Source organism: Narcine bancroftii, chromosome 2 (assembly GCF_036971445.1).
Source record: "Narcine bancroftii isolate sNarBan1 chromosome 2, sNarBan1.hap1, whole genome shotgun sequence".
Lineage (NCBI taxonomy): Eukaryota > Metazoa > Chordata > Chondrichthyes > Torpediniformes > Narcinidae > Narcine > Narcine bancroftii.
Window position 1 is genome coordinate 60,703,002 of NC_091470.1, and position 21,021 is coordinate 60,724,022.

Genomic DNA, 21,021 nt, shown 5'->3' on the forward strand with positions numbered 1-21,021 from the left:
GCTGGCTGCTGTTAATGGCTGCTGTGGCTGGCCAAGGACACAGCCTTCTCTACCTGCGGGACTCAGTCAGTAGCCGGTGGTTCCTTGTTGACACTGGAGCCCAGATCAGCGTCATCCCGGCCAAGGCCATCAAATCCAGGAACCGACCTCATGGACCTCCCCTCCGTGTGGCCAACGCAATGGCAATCCAGACGTATGGAGACAAGACAGTTCACTTCCAGATCGGCCATCAGAATTTCGCGTGGAGGTTCACCGTCTCGTCCCTCCTGACTGCCATCCTGGGTGCAGACTTCCTCCTTGCACATGGGCTTCTGGTGGACATTCAAGGTAGGTGCCTGGTGGATGCCCATACCTTCCAGGAACATTCGTCTCGACGCCTCCCACTCAGAGCAACCGCAGATGGCCACGATCAGCACGCCCAGAGACGAGTTCCAGCAGATCCTGGACGAGTTCCCAACACTCCTCAAGCCACAATTCTCCACTGCCTCGCCATGACATGGGGTGTTCCAACACATCCCCACCCAGGGCCCGCCAGTTCACGCCAAGGCAAGCCGGCTCCCGCCTGACAAGCTCCAGGTAGCGAAGGAGGAGTTTTCGCACGTAGTTCATGCAGCGACCACTGGGGATTGTGAGGTGCATTGATGAACTAACCAGGAGGTGCCCACGGCACCCCATAGACCAGCTCAGCTGCCTTCTCCACCTGCCGGAACACAAGTATATTGCCTTCAACTGCGAGTTACTGGATATGTACCTGGCGGTGCGGCATTTCCGCTATTTTTTGGAGGGGAGGACTTTTACCATCTTCACCGAACACAAACCTCTCACCCAGGCGCTCGCGATGGCAAAGGATCCCTGGTCGGCCCACCAGCAGCGTCACCTCTCCTTCGTGTCAGAGTTTACCACCGACATTCGGCACAAGGCAGGGAAGGACAATGTGGTTGCCATCTGCTTCGGCCAGCTCACCTGGGACCAGGAAGCTGATGAGGAGACGAGGGCCTTCAAGACCGCCATCACAGGCCTGCGGTTCTGAGACCTCCCGACTCCGAGCGGCGAAGGCACCATCCTGTGCTATATCTCCTTGGGCACCCCACAGCCAGTGGTTCCGCAGCAGTGGTGCAGGCAAGTTTTCCATCGCATCCACATCTTTTCACATCCGTCCATCAGATTCACGGTCCGGATGGTGACAGAACGGTTCGTGTGGCATGAGCTGTGGAAGCAGATTGAGGGATGGGCCAGAACATGCACCCATTGCCAGACGTCCAAGGTGCACAGGCACACCAGGGCGCCTGTACAGGAGTTCGAGCATGTTCAGGAACGGTTCAGCCACATTCACGTGGACATTGTCGGGCCCTTACCCATTTCCCGGGACAACCGTTACCTGTTTATGGTGGTGGATCACACCACTCGCTGGCCCGAGGCGATCCTGATGCCAGATGCCTCCACCAACTCCTGCTCCCGAGCCCTGTTGCATGGTTGGGTCACCCGGTTCGGCGTCCCGGTTCACCTCACCAGCGATCGGGGCACTCATTTACATCTGCACTCTGGGCACAGCTCGCCAACAGGTTCGAGATACAGCTGCACCGCACCACGGCCTACCACCCGCAGGCCAATGGACTGGTCGAATGTCTGCACTGCCACCTTAAGTCAGCGCTCATGGCCTGCCTCACCAGTCCCGACTGGACGAACTGCCTTGGGTGCTCCTGGGCATCCACTCCACTCCCAAGGAAGATCTGCAGGTGTCATCAGCTGAGCTGGTCTATGGTGCGCCGCTGGCACTACCTGGTGTGTTCGTCAATGCACCTCACAATCCCTAGAGGTCGCCGCATGAACTACTTCCTCACCTCAGGGCACGCTTGGACTCCTTCGAACCCCCACTGCCACCCAGGCATGGCACCCGCCCGACTCATGTTCCTGGTGAGCTGCTTTCCGTGGAGTTAGTTTTCGTTCAGCGAGGCCCGACCACGGCACCTCTGCAGTGACCGTACGAGGGGCCATACAGGGTTATACAATGTTCCGGCTCAACGTTCACGCTGGACTTGGGTGGCAGGCATGAGCTGTTTACCATGGACAGGCTGAAGCCAGCGCACCTTGATCCCACCGAGCCTGTGGTCATTGCCCAGCCCAAGAAGTGAGGCTGCCCAGCAAAAAAGGACATTGGCGCTGGTTCTTGTGGGGGGGGGGGGGCTTTATGGTGGCTCACCACAAGGCAGGCGAACAAGCCCTGCTTATAAGCCACATGGCGGGGTAGCCGGCCAAAATGGCGCCGTCGGAGGTTTCCCTTCCTTCCAGCTTGGGGCTCAGAAACCTGCACTTGGAGACCACGTGACGCCCAGATGACGTCAGGGCCCTCCTGCGCAGTTCTCAGCTAGGTCCGGGCTGGGAGTATAAGAGCAGCCTGCAATAAACTAGTCTGCTCACTGAACTCAACCTGTCTGGTTGCGTATGTTATTGCAGGAGCAGTGTAGCCGCCACTTCTTTCTTTTCTTTGGCTTGGCTTCGCAGACGAAGGGGTTAAGTCCACGTCAGCTGCAGGCTCGTTTGTGGCTGACAAGTCCGATGCGGGACAGGCAGACACGGTTGCAGCGGTTGCAAGGGAACATTGGTTGGTTGGGGTTGGGTGTTGGGTTTTTCCTCCTTTGTCTTTTGTCAATGAGGTGGGCTCTGCGGTCTTCTTCCAAGGAGGTTGCTGCCCGCCGAACTGTGAGGCGCCAAGATGCACCCACTACACTAGCACCATTACCATTTATCTTCTTCCCTTGATACAAACTTTTGTTGTTTGAGGGGCTTCTACACTGGAGCCCTCAATGTCTAGTAGCAGAAAGCTGTTTTATTGTTAGGTTATGATTGAACTATAACGAAACCTCGGGTAACAAAGATTTCCACAAAACTTTTGCATTGGCTGTCCAGAACTGGACATATACTCAGATATAGTCTCATCTTTTAATAAAAACTAAAATACCACTGGATTCAATGATTGTATATCAGGATAACTAGGTCATTTCCCAATACTCCCATTTTAAAAACACTGAAGAGGAAGAGCTTTTTTTACTGTGCTCTCATCTATTAGCTTGTCCATATTTCCTTAAAGCCTCTTTATTCCTATTCACAATCCCACCTTGGTTTGTATTACAGTATCAGCAAACATATTTTGTCCCTTTATTTTTTAAGGTTTTGATATAGATTGTGAATATTAGTTGTTCCTCATCAGATGAAGTACACTAAAGAGAAAATTAACAACTCTGATGAAAATTACTATTCAGTATCATTCTTGTTCCATGACAAATTAAACAAAAGGTACACCAAGTATAAGAGAAGATCATTTCGCCCCAGGCTGAGAAGTTTCTTTATATTGTAAGTTTATTTGTCACATTATACCTTGGACAGTGAGAAGGATTCTTCTGCAAGCAACCCAACACGTTATCTCTTAACATTCAAACAGCTATGTAAAGAGCACAATTTACAGAAATATAGAAGATTTAAAAGATAAATATGAGTAATGTAGAAAGTTAGAATGCAGGGAGTGCATTTGAGGAGAGGATCTGCTAGGAACTTGCAAGATGTCATGCTTTGCTGGCACATCTTAAAGACTTGAGGAAACAGTACAGACTGCTCCTACTCCAGGATGCAGTGTTGCAACAGCTCGAGCGGATTACACAAAGCTTCAGAATCTTGATTCAATTCTGTTTTCTAGTACTGTCAGCATGAAGTTTGCAGGTGTGCCTGCATGAGTTTCCCTCTGGTGCTCTAAATTCCTCCCACACCCTAAAATAGAATTAATTGGCTAGTGTAAATTCCCTATGTAAGTGGGAGGAAGGAAAATCTGATGGACATTTGAGCAAGAATAGGGAAGTGGGGGAATAGGATTGATCTCTATGACCTGAGTAACAGTGTGCATTTGATAGTCAGGACTTCCTCCTGCATCATAAGGAAATATATTTAAGGCTGTTATTGGGGATGAAAGCTTATTTATACTAAATTCTGCTATAATCTGGACTGAAAGTCTTTTAGTCCATTGGTGTCTGGATCAAGCAAAAATTGAGTCCTGCTAAAGTGTAGCATTATTTGTATGCTACATAAGTGTAGCATTAAAGTGTATTATTTTCTTAATAAAGACAATCAGGAGGATTCAGGAAATAGTAAGTTTGGAAACCATAAATGGGTCAAAATTTGAGAAAAGTCTTATGTTGCCTGGAAATGTTATGGAAGTGGACTCATTCCTTGGTACCATAAAGACAAAATATTTTCAAAGATTGGAATGCTGAAAGGTGGTATCATTTTCCTATTTTCTCTCAGAGATGATTACAAAATTAAGACCAGTGTCTCAGGTTAAGGACTTGGTCATTGAGGGGGTGGGGGGGGGGGCGCGAAATTAAAAGGAACTGCGATGCCCAAAAATGTGATGATGGAAACACTACAGGTCAGAGAAGAAACAGAGTTAATGTTGGCTATTTGGGATGGAGAGGAAGAGAAGTTTGGAAAGGGGCAGGCAATACCCTCGTCCCCTGGGACGGTGGGGGTTGTTGCAAGGGTGAGGACTGAAAGGATGGACGAGCAACTTTGTCCTAACTCGCCGCAAGACGCTGACGTCATGTCACGTGACGACACCGCCGCTTTTTGTAAACAGGTCTATGGCGCCTTAAAGAGGAGCGAACGGGGGGGGGGGGATGAATAGAAGAGGTGGAGACACCTCACCATGTTGAGTTAGTTGGATCTTTAGAGTTTAGGCTCGCATTGGTTGGGAATATTACTGTTAATATGCACTCTGTAAACCGAAGGGGTTTTCCGCTGTGATTCGTGGTCCTTCGAATGCTGGCGGTGTTTCTGACCCCCCCCCCCACCCTCGGGTTTGCGACGATCCCACTCAGCTTCCGGTGCAAGGCCCTGAGCCGGGACTGCGAGCGATGACAGAGGCAGTGCTGAAGGAGTAAAGCGAGCGAGTGGCCAGGGGGCTGCGGCCTGTGCAGCGACCCTCCCTCCCTCCCTCCCCACCGCCCGTGCAGGGATAGAGAGGAGCGAGGGATCGGTAGCGGTGCACCAGGGCCCAGAGCCATCGGTGAGGGAGGGCGAGGCAGGCGGCCGGCCGGGAGGGAGGTCGGGCCATGGCACTGTGCGGGGCTGTCGCGGCGGCGGCGGCGGCCGCCCTGCCCTGCGAAGTCATCGTGCACATCTTCTCCTTCCTGCCCTCCTGGGACCGGCTGCGGGCCTCGTCCGTCTGCACCAAGTGGCGCGAGTGCCTCTTCTACCCGTCGCTGTGGCCGGAGCTCCGGCTCCGTCTGCGCGGCTCGGCCGCCGAGCGCGGCCGCCTCGACTTCCTCATGAAGAAGTGCGGCTCGTTCGTGCGGGAGCTGCGGGTGGAGTTCGAGGGCGGCGGCAGGCCCGTCCCGCTCCCGAGTTACCTGGACGAGGTGGTGTGCGTGTTGAAGAGCGTGAGGAACAACCGCAACCTCCAGAAGCTCAGCGTGTTCGGCGACATCTTCCTGCAGGAACCCGACGACAAGCACTCGCTCGAGTAGGTGTCCCGGCAGGGAAGAGCGGGGCCCAGGGCAGGGAGCGGTCCCGGCCCGAGGGTGGGAGTTTCGGGGGGCCGATGAGCGCAGCTGAGGAGGTTTGGATGCTCTGCTTCAGGGCCCACCTTGCAGGTGATGGGTATGCAGTGGCCTGAGTCTCGCTGCAACGTTTAAGGAAGAAGACATCAGGGAGCTGAGAAATGCAGAGGATTTTATAACTTACTTCTTCTATGTGCACGCAAATTTTTGCAGTTTCTTCCCAAACATTGATTCTTGCTTTTTCAAAAAATAACCTGCTGTAAAAATCTTGAGAAACACTTCCAACCAACTGCTTTTGTCAGCTAAATGAGCACGATCCCCAGTTTAGCATCAAGCTCGCAGAGAACGTACTTGCTTTTAATTTATTTAACTCATTTGCACTTCTGTAACTCAGAATAATATAGAGTTATATTTCATTGAATAAAGACTTTTTTTTTGCCAGCTGTTTTATTTGTATCTAGTTTAATGGACTAGAGCAGGGGTGGCCAACCTTTTAATTTCCAAAATGTAATTCAGACATACAGCATGCTAAGAGGCCATTTCAGCCCATAAGTCCGTGCAATTGACCCACACCCCCTGGGCCGAAATGGCCTGCTACTGTGCTGTCTGTCAAATTAAAAATTTAAAGGTTGGCCACCCCTGGGCGAGAGGATGTAGCAAAGAGGAAATCGTATTCAGTACTTGGGAACACAATTTTAAAGTAAAATCATAATTTTTCTAATATAGTTTGTACTATGCAGAGCTATTAGCAAAAACAGTTAGGTAGACTTGGAGATTGTGGAATAGATACACCATCTCCACAAAACTGGAAGAGAGGTTAGCAGGCGAGGAGATTTTTGTGCGTGTGGCTCTCAGACACCGTAGACTTGCTGATGGAATTCGGGACAGGTTGTAGTGTAGACGCACCCAACATCGTGGCTGAGAGGGACAATGATAATGTTCCTTTAGCTTTTTTTCTCTCGATTGTGAAAATGAGATGTGCAACCTTAAATCTTAGGATGCTGCAATATTATTCAAATCAAATTAGGATTTAAGGTCTATTTTTTGTTTGGGCTGTGTGTGGGACATAGTATTGACTATGAATCTTCATATTTGTGCCCTACAGGACTGCCATGAGTTCTTAAGTTGAAACATTTGGGGCATTTAAGGGATTCTTAGACAGGCACATGGATGGAAGAAAAATAGATGGTTATGAGGTAGGGATATATAGGGAAGAAATATATGGGTCGGCACAGCATAGAGGGCCAAAGGACCTGTACTGTGCTATAGTGTTCTGTTTTTAAAAATCTATTGTTTCCTAATACAGTCGGAAAGTCAAACTAAATAAGTCTCTTAGTGAGGGAGATTAAGTGGTTAAATTAAAAAAAAAACCCTTGTGGAAAAATTTACCATTATTGTTTTTGGTGTGTAATATAGAAATTAATATTGCTTAAAAGCCATATAAGAATGAACCTTTTAAGAAACTCTGATTCTTCTATCTAAAATAGTTGTTCTTTGTTAAATTGTTATCGATTTCTGGTAGAAAACTGCTGGCTCATGTAGGTTTAGAACATTTTGATCTGTCGATGGCAAGAGACCTGCTGATGGCTCTTATAACTTTTGTACTTGCCTTTTTGTCTTTCTTGTTTTGCTAGTATTTGTTTTCTCTCTACTTTCATTTATTTCTATTTCTTCAAATCACTACTTAAAACAAAAGTCTGGGCATATTATTTTTTCACCTGGTCTACATCCATTGGTTCTACAGAAATTCTCTGCTGGACCAGATAATTTATGTGTGAATATTTTAAAAAAAATGTAAGTCAGTGAATTTTTTTGCCTTTTTTTTAAAAGGTGGAGTTTGCTGGGAAATACTGTTCTTTAGGAGTTGCAAGACTGAATTGTACATAAAAGTCAGTTTTACTAATTGGGTTTACAATCACATTTCAAAATGGCGAAATGAGACCCAATATTCAGATTTGTTGACCGAGTACGTACATAACATACACAACTCGGAGGTTCTTTTTCCTGCAGGCCAGGCAGAATTCCTACTTATTGGTAGTGCAACAAATAACTGTACAAGAGAAAACTAAACAAAGTGTTCAATACTAAAAAGAAAATTCAGCAATAAACAATGTGAAAGTAAGATTCCCTAAACGAGTTTCTGATTGAGTTTTGTTGAGGAGTCTGTTAGTGGAGGGGTAGCAGCTGTTCCTGAATCTGGTGCTTAGAGTCTTGTGGCACCTAGACCTCCTTTCCTGAAGGCACCAGTGAGTCAGAGGATGCCCTTAGTGGTGTTGATTCTTAAAATATAGAGTGGGGAAATAAACATTGCTATATATGATTGAAGAGTGTCAGCAATAAAATTTGTAGATGAGAGAGACAAAATCTCGTCAATATAAATAAAAGGAAGAAATCTAGAATAAATTCAAATCTCTACCTTTCAATAAATTTGCATATCTGCTATTTAAATCGATTAGGTGGGTTGTTGCAGATTGCAGAGCTGATCCTTTGTTGTAAAATTGGTATTTGTGTCTCCTTGTTGTTACAGTAGGGATAGATGTGAGTGGTGTCGAATTAGTTGCTCATTTGCGTGTCTGCAGCTTTACTTCAATGAGGGAAGTATGAATAATAACTGTGCGGTAACAACAACCATGTGCCTTGTGGTGGTTTAGGATTCTGAGGAATTTGTATAGTAAACCTGCCTTTGTAGATGGCCTGATCCTACAGTCTTTTCCCAAACCGAGCGTCACTACTGCCTTCAGTTTTTCTTTTGCTGGGTTCCTGAATTTGCTAAGGCCTTTGCAAGCAAACTGAGCTGAGGCTAAATATTTATTTAGGAGGTGTAAAATGACTAGGAGCGTCACTTTGGTGGAGTCACCAGCAACTCTATGCAGAACAATGTTGCTTTCACAACATTTCTTTTTACGTGAGTAGATATAAGGAAGGAAAACACTTTAAAAAAAAAATCTTGGTATAAATCTTCCTATGATTCTGTAAAATCTTATTGTGTTTTGATTTCAAAACTTATTAAATGCCTTTCACCAGTCAATGATTTTAAAATTATTTAGTTGCCTTAAGCTTGTCGTACTCGTCAGCAACACTGATAAGTACAATTCTGTCAATTGAATGTTTACGAAACATGACAACTGATGTAGTCAAAATCAAGAATATATTTTATCAGTGAATAAATTAAACATAACCTGCAGCACTATGCAAGAGTCGTTATTTGATGAAAGCTTTAAATAAATGAGGTAGGAGCTATTTATTTTAAATGATCATTCTTTGCCACCATCTTGGGTGCAGCATTGATACTACGACGAGGAGGAAAGGAAAATGCCATGCAACTAACCCAGATTTTATTTTATTTTTTGTTTGAAGCTGTGTTTTTGGTGCAGCTATTTTGTGCTGCAACACAGATGTTCTTTTTAACAAACTAAAGTTGATGATAATGCTACACTACCCCCAAATGTTAATTAGAATGAGAAGGACAAGAAGTAGAAATCGAGGTGACTATAATATGGAACATTTGTTTACAGGAAATGTTAATGCAATCTGAAGAGCAAGTGACTTGAGTTGAAATTTTTTTTTATAGCTGTAAACCAAGGGAACTTATTTTTAAAACAACCATTTTATTTTGGAACTCCCATTTGATTGGTTTGTTAATGAGATGGAAGTGGTTTATATGGCACAAGATAAAGTTCAGAGCCCAGAAATCTGCACCTTAAAGGGGCTAATAAGTATTATAATGGACAAAGCAAATAACTGCAGATGCAGGAAACAAAAAAAATTGCTGAAGATGCTCAGTAGATCGGGTAGCATTTGTGGTGTGTGGAACAGTTAATATTTTTAGTTGATTTTTTTTTGATGGGAACTGATGATGTTTTCAATTGCCAATAAAATTGGGCGAGGCATAATGAACAAGGGGAATGTCTGGTAGAGCAACCAGAACTAATGGATTATATAATATTTGAAATTGGGTAATTGATGGAGGATCATTCAAGATCAAATCTGAAGTGGAACTGATTTGTCTGGAAACCTTTAGTGAAAAGGATTAAGGGGAAAAAGGGATTTTAATTGTCAGCATGTGATGGGGTGCATTGATTTGTCTTTCATTGTTTCAGTTTTCCTTCAATGTGTATTGTATTCCCATTGGAGAGAAAGTTGAAGGGCTTTATACTTGTAAATCTAATGAATTGCTTATGTTTAGAAATGTAGCAAATGTAATACTTTTGTTTATTACAGAATCCAACAATTGATTGAAGAGGTATTGGGAAATTCCAAGCATCTGAAATGGCTCTCCCTTGGTTTTATGCTGGAGGTAGTAACTCCCACAACACTAGCAGCCTTGCCTCAGTCCAGTGCCAACTGCATTGAACACCTGAGTCTCCTGGATACCCATTTTATTAATAAAACCCCAGTTATTGAGGCAGTTGAGCTGGAGCGCTTTCTAAACCTGCGATCACTTGCATTGGATTTCTGTGATTTTACTGCTGAAGTAACACGAGTACTTGCCAACAACAACCATGTGCCTTTGCATAGGTTGTCTCTCGTAATACATCATCTCTCCATGTCCAACATACATGTTTTAGATAACATGCCACAAGATGCAGATTGGAAGGTGCTTGCCAGGCACTGTGCAAATCTTCATGTTTACATCATGGCCTTTAATGTCAGGAATGACATTTTGCTAAGAATTCTGAAGCCAAGCATACCTTTAGGGAGGATTCACTTTGACAGCTCAACTAATGGTGTTTCAGGTGCTGTGGTAGATCTCATATCCAGGCAGTATGACAAATCCCTTACCCACTTCCTCCTCATAAAGGATGTAGAGCAAGGCATTAACGGTTTTCCAGATCTCAGTGACAACAGAAATGAAGACCCATTGGTGCTTTTGGCATGGAAGTGTACAAAGCTTTCTCACCTCTCAATCCACGGTAAGCAGTGGATGATTTGTGGTTATATCTTTGTATTTAAATTGGCTTTGCTTATAGTTACTTTTGACTCGTTTTTCTGATCTTGATTTGTAAACATTTTAAGTTTTGTTCACTTATTTCTTGGATAATAGAAAGCAAAAATCTTAGAAAAACAATGATCAAGAACAGATAGAAGAATGAAGTAAGATTTATGACAAGGGAAATAGTCATCTTTTCTAGAGCTCGTGATCAAATAAATATTTTAATTTTCTGGTCAAATTCCTTGAAAACTACCAGTACAAATGTTTATGTATAACTTTATAGTGCATTGTGAATTGTTTAGTGAAGTTACTTTTGTGGCCACTAATTTCAATTTGTATTGCTCAAAACTCTTATTTAATGGATTCTCAAACCTTCATCCTGAAAAATGGTAATTTTGAGGCCCATAATTAAGCATGATAGCCATGTTTGTTGGAATTCAGTAAAAGTTTTGTATGAACACTGTTCTTGATTCCATAATGTGCTTTTTTTTCCCAATCCAGGTTATGCAGTTTGGGCCCATAATCTCATTGCGATAGCTCGGCTTCGTGGACCTGAGCTGCAAGTTCTGGAGGTCACCGAGGAAAGCATTAATTTTGATGAAGATGCAATGGCTGATCTCGATGGAGATCCTGTGCATAATCTCATTGAAGAAGTATCCATAGGTTTAGGAAAGCAGTGGCATCCAGTAATGAAAAATGAAACCCTTTATGTTTTCAGTGAGACCACTCGTTATTTTTACAAAGAGATGCAGCGCTTCAGTGAAGGCATTTAGCATTTCAAACTTCTGTGTAATAGAAGGCCCTGCATTTTTTCAGTAATAAGTTAACATTTACATGTGCTGTTAATTAGTATTAGTTACAAATATATACTTGTTTATCCTGCTTAATCTGTAAATGTAGTTGGTATTGGTTTAGAAGTAGATGTGGCAAGAGTCACTGGATTTTCTCTGTCAGCGCCCGTGTCAACTGCCAAAGAAAACAGAATGAAGAAGTGCCCACATGCTGGCAGGGGCAGGCCAATGGCTGGTCAGCCAGAACCTACGAGTTTAAAAGGTCGAATTTTCGACCTGCGGTACACAGCTGTGCTGTGGCTCAGTCAACAACTTTACAGCTCTAAAATGAACGTGCACCTGGTTCACTGTGAATAGTGAATACAAAAAATCAGTTCTAACAAAGCTATGAGCTGCTGCTATGATTTTTGAGAACATTCCACTAGGATAACTTTTAAAATCTTGTTAAAGCAAGAGGCTTTAAAAGCCGCAATGTTCAGGGCAACCGCGGGTACAGTCGTGGTCTCTGTGAGACTAGCACCTGACCCCAGTTTTAAGTGGTACGAATGTTGTGCATTTAATGTAAAGGACAGCCAGTATTACTCAGTGTGGCCATCATGCTGCCCAGCAGTGCTGTGACCTGGCTGCTTTGTATAAGCTTGTAAAACAAATTTACTGTATGCAACATATGTCAAGATTCTATTTATGAAGAAAGTGTGAGTGGTGATTGTTTCAAATGGTTTTACCATCTTGTGTCAAAGATGATGCGTTTTGACAGGTGTGCATTATGTTGCGTGTCTCCAGTGATTAATGCACTTACCATGCGGATTTTATATGTACATCTGTAGAGTGGATCCACTGGTGCAATGTATGAAAATGCCAGATGTGGTGAGATTTTATCATTGAATGAGATCATATGAAATACTGACAGAAAATGTGAGGAAAGCAGTTGAATGTTAAATTAATGTTTAAAGTTTGTGTTGACTGCTGTTTTAATCTATCAATAAAGCATTCAAATGTCTTATTTACATAATGTTTTGGGAATTTACAATGACATTTTAAACTTTACCATGTGTGGACTTCGCATAAAGTTGCATGTACTGATAAACTACATTAATTGGTTTAAGTCTAAACTATTTTACATACATGGAACTGTACTAGTATTTGTAGTAAAGTGTGGTTACAAAGTATATCCTTTTACCTCCTGCCGTGCTCCTTGAATGTTTAGCATTTCATGTGAAATTTCAGTGATACTCTGAGGTTTCATTTGCCTTAATTTCACTTTTTTTTCTTGCAATACTTGTTCCCAACAGTCACCACAGTGTAGAAAAAAATAAATTAACAGGCCTGAGTCCTAGTTTTTGTTTGGAGATCTTGCAGTGGTTTTTGTTAAAGTGCTTGTTTCATTGTATGCTTTTTTTTAAATGGATCGTCTTGACTGGCCAGTAAAAGCTATTTGGCAGTTATTGAGGAATCTTCTTCCATGGAGATGTTGAAGCAATGTTTGCCTGTGAGATGTAAAAGAATAGAAATTGAAATGAGGGATTAGTAGTGGGTGAGAAATTGAGGTTAAGAGTTCATTGTAGACTAGTACTTAGGATACAGCCAGAATGCAGAGTTCATTGTGACTTAAATTGCATTGTCTGGTTTAACTATCTCAGAAGCCAAAATCATCCAACCACTTTTAATGTTTGCTGGTCTGTAGATTGTTAAAATTGGCTATCTGCATGTTTATTACCCTATTCTGAAATGGATGTGGTAGGTTGCCATTCTTGATTGGATCTGATTTGAGATTCCTTTGCTCTTTATTCACGTGTGGTATTTATCAAAGAATATACACTCTTAAAATTTTTGCAAGTTTGTATCCTTAATTTGAGAGTCCAAGAGAAAATATTGAAGGCCAGCATAGTCATTCTGAAGGTGACTAGATCACTTGGGCTACCATTGTTTAGAGATTTTGAATTGAAATGTCTTGACTTCCTTCAAATTATGTTAATTGGGATTTGTAGGCAAACCCTTGTTTGAAAAGTTGTCTCTCAGGTTAATTACACTATAGCATGTCAGAATTAAGATTATTACATGAACCCGAAGAATTGCCTGTCTCCTTATGTGTGAATTCAAATCATCTGATGTAATATTTTACAATCTACCATTTACAACTAATGAAACCATTGGGGCAGTGTCATATCCATGATCACAAATACCATTAGTTATTAGACCAAAATATGGCTAGTGCAAATCAATACTGGTATCGATACTTATTTGGCTTCTTTCTGCTTAACTGTTGTATTGCTATATCCATTGAAGTGTCTAAACAATGGTGAAAAATGCAATTCCAATTTTTTTAAACTCTCAGGACATCTGTATGGCGGTTAAATGCTTGTTTTTTTTCTGGTGGCATCTTAAAACAGCCCCAAGAGTTTCAATTTTTTTTCTAGTTTTGATTTCACCCAATCATCGCCGAACCTTTTGCCCAAGGTTAAGAAAAAATAATGTTCAAAACTGACATTTTATGGCCAAGAACTAAGTGATGGGGGATACAGAAAAGTGGATGCAAAATCCCATAAATGTTCCTTCATTCCTCTGTACGTATAGTTGTATGAAAAGAATTTCACATCTAAAGTTCATTTTGTTTCAATCAAACATGTTTTATTTTCAGTATATTACAATAAACATTTTTACATTCTAAATGTTCTGCAAACATTCTTTTATATTAGGCCTATAAATCTGCATTTACACAAGTGGAAGTAGTATTAGCCCCACCTTGAACATGTGCATGAATTACATTCTTACTAATTAAAATTCCAACAGTTCAAATATGGTTTTGCCATTTAAAGAGTTATGCATTTACAAATTCCACATGTAAAAGGGACTGGATAAAAACAATGCTCTTGACTAAAATAGTGCATGGCAAAACCCTGCTGTACAATGGCAAGCTAACCCTCAGTATTGCACAAAGTTTAATTCTCAGACTCCTGAGGTGTACAATTCTAATCGAAACAGCACAGTATCAGAAAATGTGCCTTTATTCAAAGTGTAAGGTCATCACCAGTCATTGGTGAAACATCACAAATAATAAAACCAATGCAGTATTGTAACCCACACTTCTGGACAAGCCATAGCCATTCATTTATCTTGTGAAGATGGGTGTTCTGTTGTGGGAAACTTGGGTAGAGGAAGTCGTGAAGGAAGAAGACCACCTGCAATGTCTGAAAATGGTCTGTGTGGAAAATAAACAGGCCGAGGTGCTGGGAAATTATTCAGATATGGTCCTGGTCGTCGTGGATCTCTAACTGTAAGAAAAAAAACAATACATTTTTCTTGGGAATGTTAGCTATAATTTTAACTACACAACTAAGTCATCTTGATGGCCACTGATGGGAGTCACCTTCTTGTCAGGAAACTCCTCAGAATTAATCAACCCATTTGGACCAAATTCTGCTCACACAATTAAAGCCGATTTTATTTCTTAAATAACTTTTGAGTATTATTTCTATTTTGCAAGTTCAGATGGGTTAAGTATCTCTAAAATGGAAGAGTTTCAGGTGCACGTGAACACCAAGTTCTCCAATGACATGTTATTTTTCCTTGAAAATATTACATTTGCCTCATCATCACTGGGTTCAAATCCCAGAACCACCTCCCCAGTAGCAGTGTGGGTGTATCTTAACTGGAAAAACAAACTGCAGTGGTTAAGGTGGGAGTGCTTGGAAGCCAATTAGGGATGGATAATAAATGCTGGCCTTGCCAGAATGACTATAAGAAATATACATGTGTAAAAACTACCTTAGTCTGTCCAGTTTGAGAGACATTCCATATATACCATCTACTTAAATTATAAAAAAGTGCATTCATTCCTTTGTCATTACTGAAAAGGGGTACTGGATACAGGTTCAACCATGGAACTCAAACAGGAGCTGGGTAAGAACTTAATATATTGCAAGGCTATAAAAGTGGGAATTTGTTGAAAAGGTTTTAACTACAGCAGTATGGTCTACATTGTAACGTGATTAGACTGATGTCTCCAGTGTGTGTTATAGGAGTGTTTTGAAGCTGCATTCATCTGTGCTAATGGAAAATACCTTATTAGCACAAAGATTTGAGGAAGTGAAGAGGTGAGTCACCCACCTTCCATGAGATTCAATCTTCGATATTTGGTAAATGTGTGTCTGATCCTGTTAAGTTTTGGTTGTAACCTCTCCCCTACTGAAAATGAAAAAATGTTGAGGAGGTGACAGATACATTTAGGCTGATGGACATTAATTGCCTGTTGTGTGGCATAAATTTACACCTATTTTATAGTCTATGCCTTCATGTAACAAGATCAACTATTATAATTGAATTGACTGGAAACTACCATCGACAAATGTGTCCACTCCACACTTTATGAAAGGACAGAAAGTCATTGATGAAACAATTGAAGATGACTTAATTTGTATTATTGTCCTGAGCTCCTACATCTACATTAGGAAGAGATGATCACAAGTGTATTCCCTTTCCATAAAGATAAAGACTAAGCAGGGATAAGGAGACATTTTAAGAGAGTCACCCCAAAGGCAAGCAGCATCAACCAACATTCTGGGTGATGCAGTTTTATTCAAATATCTGCTATGAGCAAAGAACAACCAAGGCACTCCACTGGCTGAATATTTTGCTCCCATTTTCACCAAAAGTTTGTGTTGCTTCATAAAAGATTTTTTTTAACAATTTTAACTTCATTCTAAATTTCTATTTATTTATTATTCTTTATTTTCATTCTATTTATTTATTTGGCTTTTTTTTTGGGGGGGGGGGCAGTTTGCTGGTTGCTTGAATTCCAGATAACTGGGGTTTTACAGTATATTGTGAACACTTGCTGACCCAGCACTGAACTATGTGATGCTCTGCTCACCAATGATTGCAAACCAGAGAAATGCCCATTTATCCCAATTCTCTGTCTTCTATTGCTTAACCAATCTTCTATCCATGCTAAACAAATCATTATAAATATTCCAGCAAGACTGACTAGTTTTGATCCATTTCTTCCTAGATCTCTGTAACAGCTGAACCTGATTCAAATGAAAACATTAACCCTCTCCAGATTCTAAATAGTTCCAGCATTTAAAAAAAAATTATTACATATTTCCAGCATCTATTTCTTTTTTGCTCCCCCCCCCCCATGTTGGTGTGCAGTTCACATCAATTCAAAATGTTTATTACATGAATTCTTAAAAACTGCTATAAAAGATGTCCTAAGATTTTTGGTAGAGCATTCAAGTTTTAAAGGAAGTGAGAGAGTTTTAAGGCTGGATAGCTGATGAAGACCTGTCAAAAGCAAGGAAAAGAAAGTGAAGGCTCAAATTGATTAAGTTTTGGGAGATTAACCAGTTGAAGGAAGCTACGGTAAAAGGAATTTGGATTAAAAAATGAGAATTACACAGGACTCAATGTAATTTAATGAGCACAGGGGTGATGGTTGATAAAATCTTGGAATGGTTAAATTGAAAAAGGTGTTTGAGTATTTCCACAAGTCTACTTCCTGTCACATGCAATTCTAGCAAGACTTTGATGGATCCTTCCCAGCACTCCTGTCCACTTTTTCCAATGGAGTGTCCAGTATTTAAATCCATTCAGTGGTCTACACTATTGTTTTAATTCAACACAACTTTGTTTTATAGTGCTATAAAATCCTATTAAAAAATGGATTAGTAGCTGAGCATTTTTGGCAGAGCCAGCCCATGAAAAAATGGCATATTTAAACTCCTGAAATGATAAAATCCCATGAAAGATCGAGCAGATAGTGCATTTTATTTTGCAGGTGAAACAATGAGCACATGACAAATGACAACATTCTGACATGTACTCCTTTCACTTTTCCAACTGATGAATCACAGATATAGGATTGCCAAAAAATTGCAGCTGCTTCTGAATTTAAACACTGACAACAAACATATGTACACAACTGATAGAGGTTCACACATTGCAGGCAATCCCAAACAAATCCTGTGGCATATTCACCATAATTCATTAACCAAAAGAGGAAAAGGCAGCCGGTGGATTGGTACCTAGCTGGCTGCATCTCTTTGCAACTGAGAAACAGAAAAATATACCTTTTTTTTTTAAAGGATATAATCACATGCATGACACCAAGAGACTGCAGCTGCTTGAATCTAGAGTGAAAAAAAAAAACAATCTGCTGGGAGAACTCAATGGGTCTTGAAAGGTTCTAACCCAAAGCTTCAACTATTCTCCCATTGCTGTTGCTCAAACTGGTGAGTTTCTCCAGCAGATTTTTTTTTCTCTACTACAAAAGAATGACCAATTTCATCTGAAAATTAACATAACTTTGTTTTTCTACATGATTTTTCAGATACGAAACCTTGTGCAAGTAAACCGTTTCACTGTTCATTGTAGTCAATTAGTTAATTAAACCAGTATACTTACTTCCCATGGAAGGAGGAGGTGGCAAACCAAAAGCCCTCAATGGGAAACGTTCTGGAGGACCATAGATCCCAACACGCGGAGGTGGTGGAGGTCCCCGGAGTGGAGCATGACCTCGTAGATTAACAGGAAAAAAGGGAACTTGGTTACGATAAACTGGGGCAAAATTAGGTCTAATTCCAAATTCAGCTTCTACAGGAAGAGACTGGTTTCGAGATGTATTTAATATGTCCTACAGGAAACATAATACATTGTTTATTCTCCAATAATTAATTAAACAATTAAAACAAAACAATTCCAGCAACTCAAAGCTCACTAAGAACATGTATTTTTGTAAATTAAACAAATGTTCTAATTCTATTTATACATAAAATAGGCAGAAATAAGATCAGAGAAATTACAATAGAGACTACACTTACACAGTCTTGGGCATGACTCTCCAAAGCAGAATTTGAAGTTTGCATGTTATTTTCCAGTTCAGGGTATCCATCTGCACAAATCAAAGCTGAAGAGAGGTAAAGATGAATTCATAATTTATAAAAGATATTTTAAAATAAAATTATATCTTTATTAATTTTTACTTTTTTGGTTTTCTATTTCTCCATTGCAATGTTGTAAATAGCACACAATTAGCTGGAAAGTCAGTATGTATATTCAGTTCTGCAATATTCTCATTGCAGAAATAGATCAATTTATAAACAATTCTCATTGGTGCTTAAAAAAAAGATTTAAACTGTGAGGCTGTTATGGAGGCACCAACTTTCAGGACAAGAATAAAATCCAGAGGGTTGTTAACTCGGCCTGCAACATCAGAGGCACAAGACTTCACTCCATCGAGGACATCTACATGAGGCGGTCTTAAAAAGCTACCTCTATCCTCAAAGGCCCCCCATCACGCAGGCCAGGCCCTCTTCACTCTGATACCATTGGGGAAAAGGTACAGGAGCCTAAAGACGAGCACTCAGTGGTACAAGGACACCTTCTTCCCCACTGGGATCAGATTCCTGAATAATCAATGAACCAAAGACATGGCCTTACTTTTCGTGCTCTATTATTGTATTATTTTATTTTTTTATAGTAATGTCGTAAGATGGTTACAATATGTATGTTTCCACTACGACGCTGTCACAAAACATCAATTTTCATGACTTGTTCATGACAATAAATCCTAATTCTGATTATTAAAAGAAATCCAAACTTTATCTTACACTGCTCAAAATAATCATCACCTTTGGAGGTGAGTAGAGAAACAATAATGTCTTCCTACAATTCTATAGGATCTTGAGAAGGGCACATCTGGAGTAATGCGCCCAGATTTGGTCTCATTACCCAAAAAAGGAGATACTTACAGCAGAAGTTCTCCAGTCTGAAATAGTACTATAGATGATGAAAGATTAGATTGACAAAAGCTCTATTCATTAGATTCTAGATAAAAGACCTCATTGGAACTCAACATTCTGACAAACTGGATACAGAAAGGAGGTTATGGGTGGGGTGGGGAAGGCACCTAGAACCAGTGATCAGGAGTCTCAGGATATATGATTCAATATTTAGAGAAAGAGAAATTTCTTCGTTCAGTAGTTTCAAAGGTCAAGTTGTAGAATACATTTTAAACTTCAAATTTTATTTTGCTTAAATAATGTACTGGTTCTAACTTTAAAAAAAAACAAAAGTGCAAGATTCTACTGGTTCAAATAACTTTCCTGCAGTTTCATGTCAACTTCTCTGACAACTGAGGACAGAGAGCTACAGAATCTCCTAATGTATATTTAGTATACATCCAACAGTATTATGGTAGTAAGTGCATGGTCAAACATTGCCTCAAAATATTAATTCCCTTAAAGTATTTACAGGATTCTATATTAATATTTTTTAACAATGATTCATGCAAAATCAATCATATAAACTAAACACCCATCAGCAGATGAAACGTAAAGCTTGATATTTTATAGAGGTTCTTTCATACCTGGCGATACTCTGAACAACTTCCGATCTCTTTCCCACACAGGGGACAGAGAACCACTATCTGACTGTGGGCCATGCTGATCAGACATTCGGTCAGAAATTGAATCTGTATTTTCATTAGTTGTGTGATCCAGCTGGACTGAAGGACTTCTTACTATGGATATAATACACCACAATAATTCAATGCATTTCATATTTGTCAGACAAGTCTTTTATCAATTAAATAAATGTTGTATGCAAGACATTTTGTAGAATAGTTCACAATCTGAAGTAATACACCTTGCCCACAGGAGGATGCTTACAGAATATTAACAAAATCAGATTACTGCTTAACTAATTAGCTCTCTGCAATTTTAGAATTACGGACATTTCATGAGGGCATTTGACCCATTGCATTCATAATGCTTGATAAGAGGTCAACGAGGCAATCTTATTCTCTGGATATCAGTCTATATAGCAACAGGTTTTGAAACGTGGTCATTCTGGAGTTTACTCAGTGTGATAAGGGTTTTTGCCTCAATCACCCTTTTTTTTAGGCAGCTCGGTCCTCTTGGTGAAAGGTTCACACTTCAATGCGTCTCCAATAAATCCTACATTCTCTTTTGCTTCAAATTCTTTATACAAAACGAGTGTACATACTGGTCACTGACTCTTAGCAGAGGAAAACATGTTACTCTAATTACAATCTTATAATTTTATGCCACTTGATTGAATTTCCCAGTCTCTCAGAGAAATAATGTCAACCTAGTGAATTTTTTCTCTAAATTAAAACTCCACATCTAATAGGCCTTCATACATTTCCAACAGACTATTATGCTAAATACTTTACTTTTAGGGTCTGGCTTCCCAGGAAACAAAGGCGAGAACCTTGAGGGTCCATCTATTAATGGAGGTGAAAGAAAACCCACAGGTTCAGATCCAGGTCGACTCACTGGAGAAGGACCATATGGAGAACTTCTTCCTGCCATTATGAAGGAAAAAAAAAATTCACAAAACAGCATGAATGACTGAAAATAAATTAAAAAAAATACTTTCTAAAACCTATGTAAACAGTCACTGGGGTAATTTTTAGAAAAAACAGAATTCTCAGTAACACACAATCAAAGGAACTATGCCAACCACAATTTATGGCGTGTGGTTAGATGCAAGTATTATTACTATGCTATACAATAAAGATTAAAAAAGACAACAGTACCTCTGTATGCTGGGACAAATGTTGTAGCACTTAATGCTGGCCTTCCAGATACATGTACAAGTGGATCCTTCAAAGCATTATCCATTTTCAATTCCGCTTCAATTATCCTGTAAAATGTAAAACATAATTTACCGCTTAAAATTAGTATAGAATTGGACTCCTATCCTTGCCTATTTACAGTCAGAAGTTACA

At 40.7% G+C, this 21,021-nt stretch overlaps 2 protein-coding genes across 9 annotated transcripts in view; one reads left to right on the forward strand and one right to left on the reverse strand.

The window, feature by feature from the left end:
- The first annotated feature begins 4,820 nt into the window (after positions 1-4,820).
- On the forward strand, positions 4,821-13,939 carry LOC138753624 (F-box only protein 33). Its single transcript, XM_069916848.1, has 3 exons — positions 4,821-5,509; positions 9,768-10,459; positions 10,981-13,939. The coding sequence occupies exons 1-3, from the start codon at positions 5,100-5,102 to the stop codon at positions 11,250-11,252; spliced, it is 1,374 nt and encodes a 457-aa protein (XP_069772949.1). The 5' UTR covers positions 4,821-5,099; the 3' UTR covers positions 11,253-13,939.
- The window catches only part of mia2 (MIA SH3 domain ER export factor 2), an 82,431-nt gene continuing 75,286 nt past the window's right edge, over positions 13,877-21,021 (reverse strand). For 4 of the 8 annotated variants that reach the window (XM_069916841.1, XM_069916840.1, XM_069916844.1 and 1 more), the window contains 7 exons: positions 20,830-20,936; positions 20,464-20,595; positions 19,636-19,788; positions 18,089-18,174; positions 17,673-17,901; positions 15,378-15,455; positions 13,877-14,542 (listed from right to left, as the gene is read on the reverse strand). In XM_069916841.1, coding sequence (XP_069772942.1) covers positions 14,376-14,542; positions 15,378-15,455; positions 17,673-17,901; positions 18,089-18,174; positions 19,636-19,788; positions 20,464-20,595; positions 20,830-20,936 — 952 coding nt within the window. In that variant the 3' untranslated portion in view covers positions 13,877-14,375. Of the gene's footprint in view, positions 14,543-15,377; positions 15,456-17,672; positions 17,902-18,088; positions 18,175-19,635; positions 19,789-20,463; positions 20,596-20,829; positions 20,937-21,021 lie in introns of those variants that run through there. The other 4 variants (XM_069916842.1, XM_069916843.1, XM_069916845.1 and 1 more) reach the window with 4 other exon arrangements.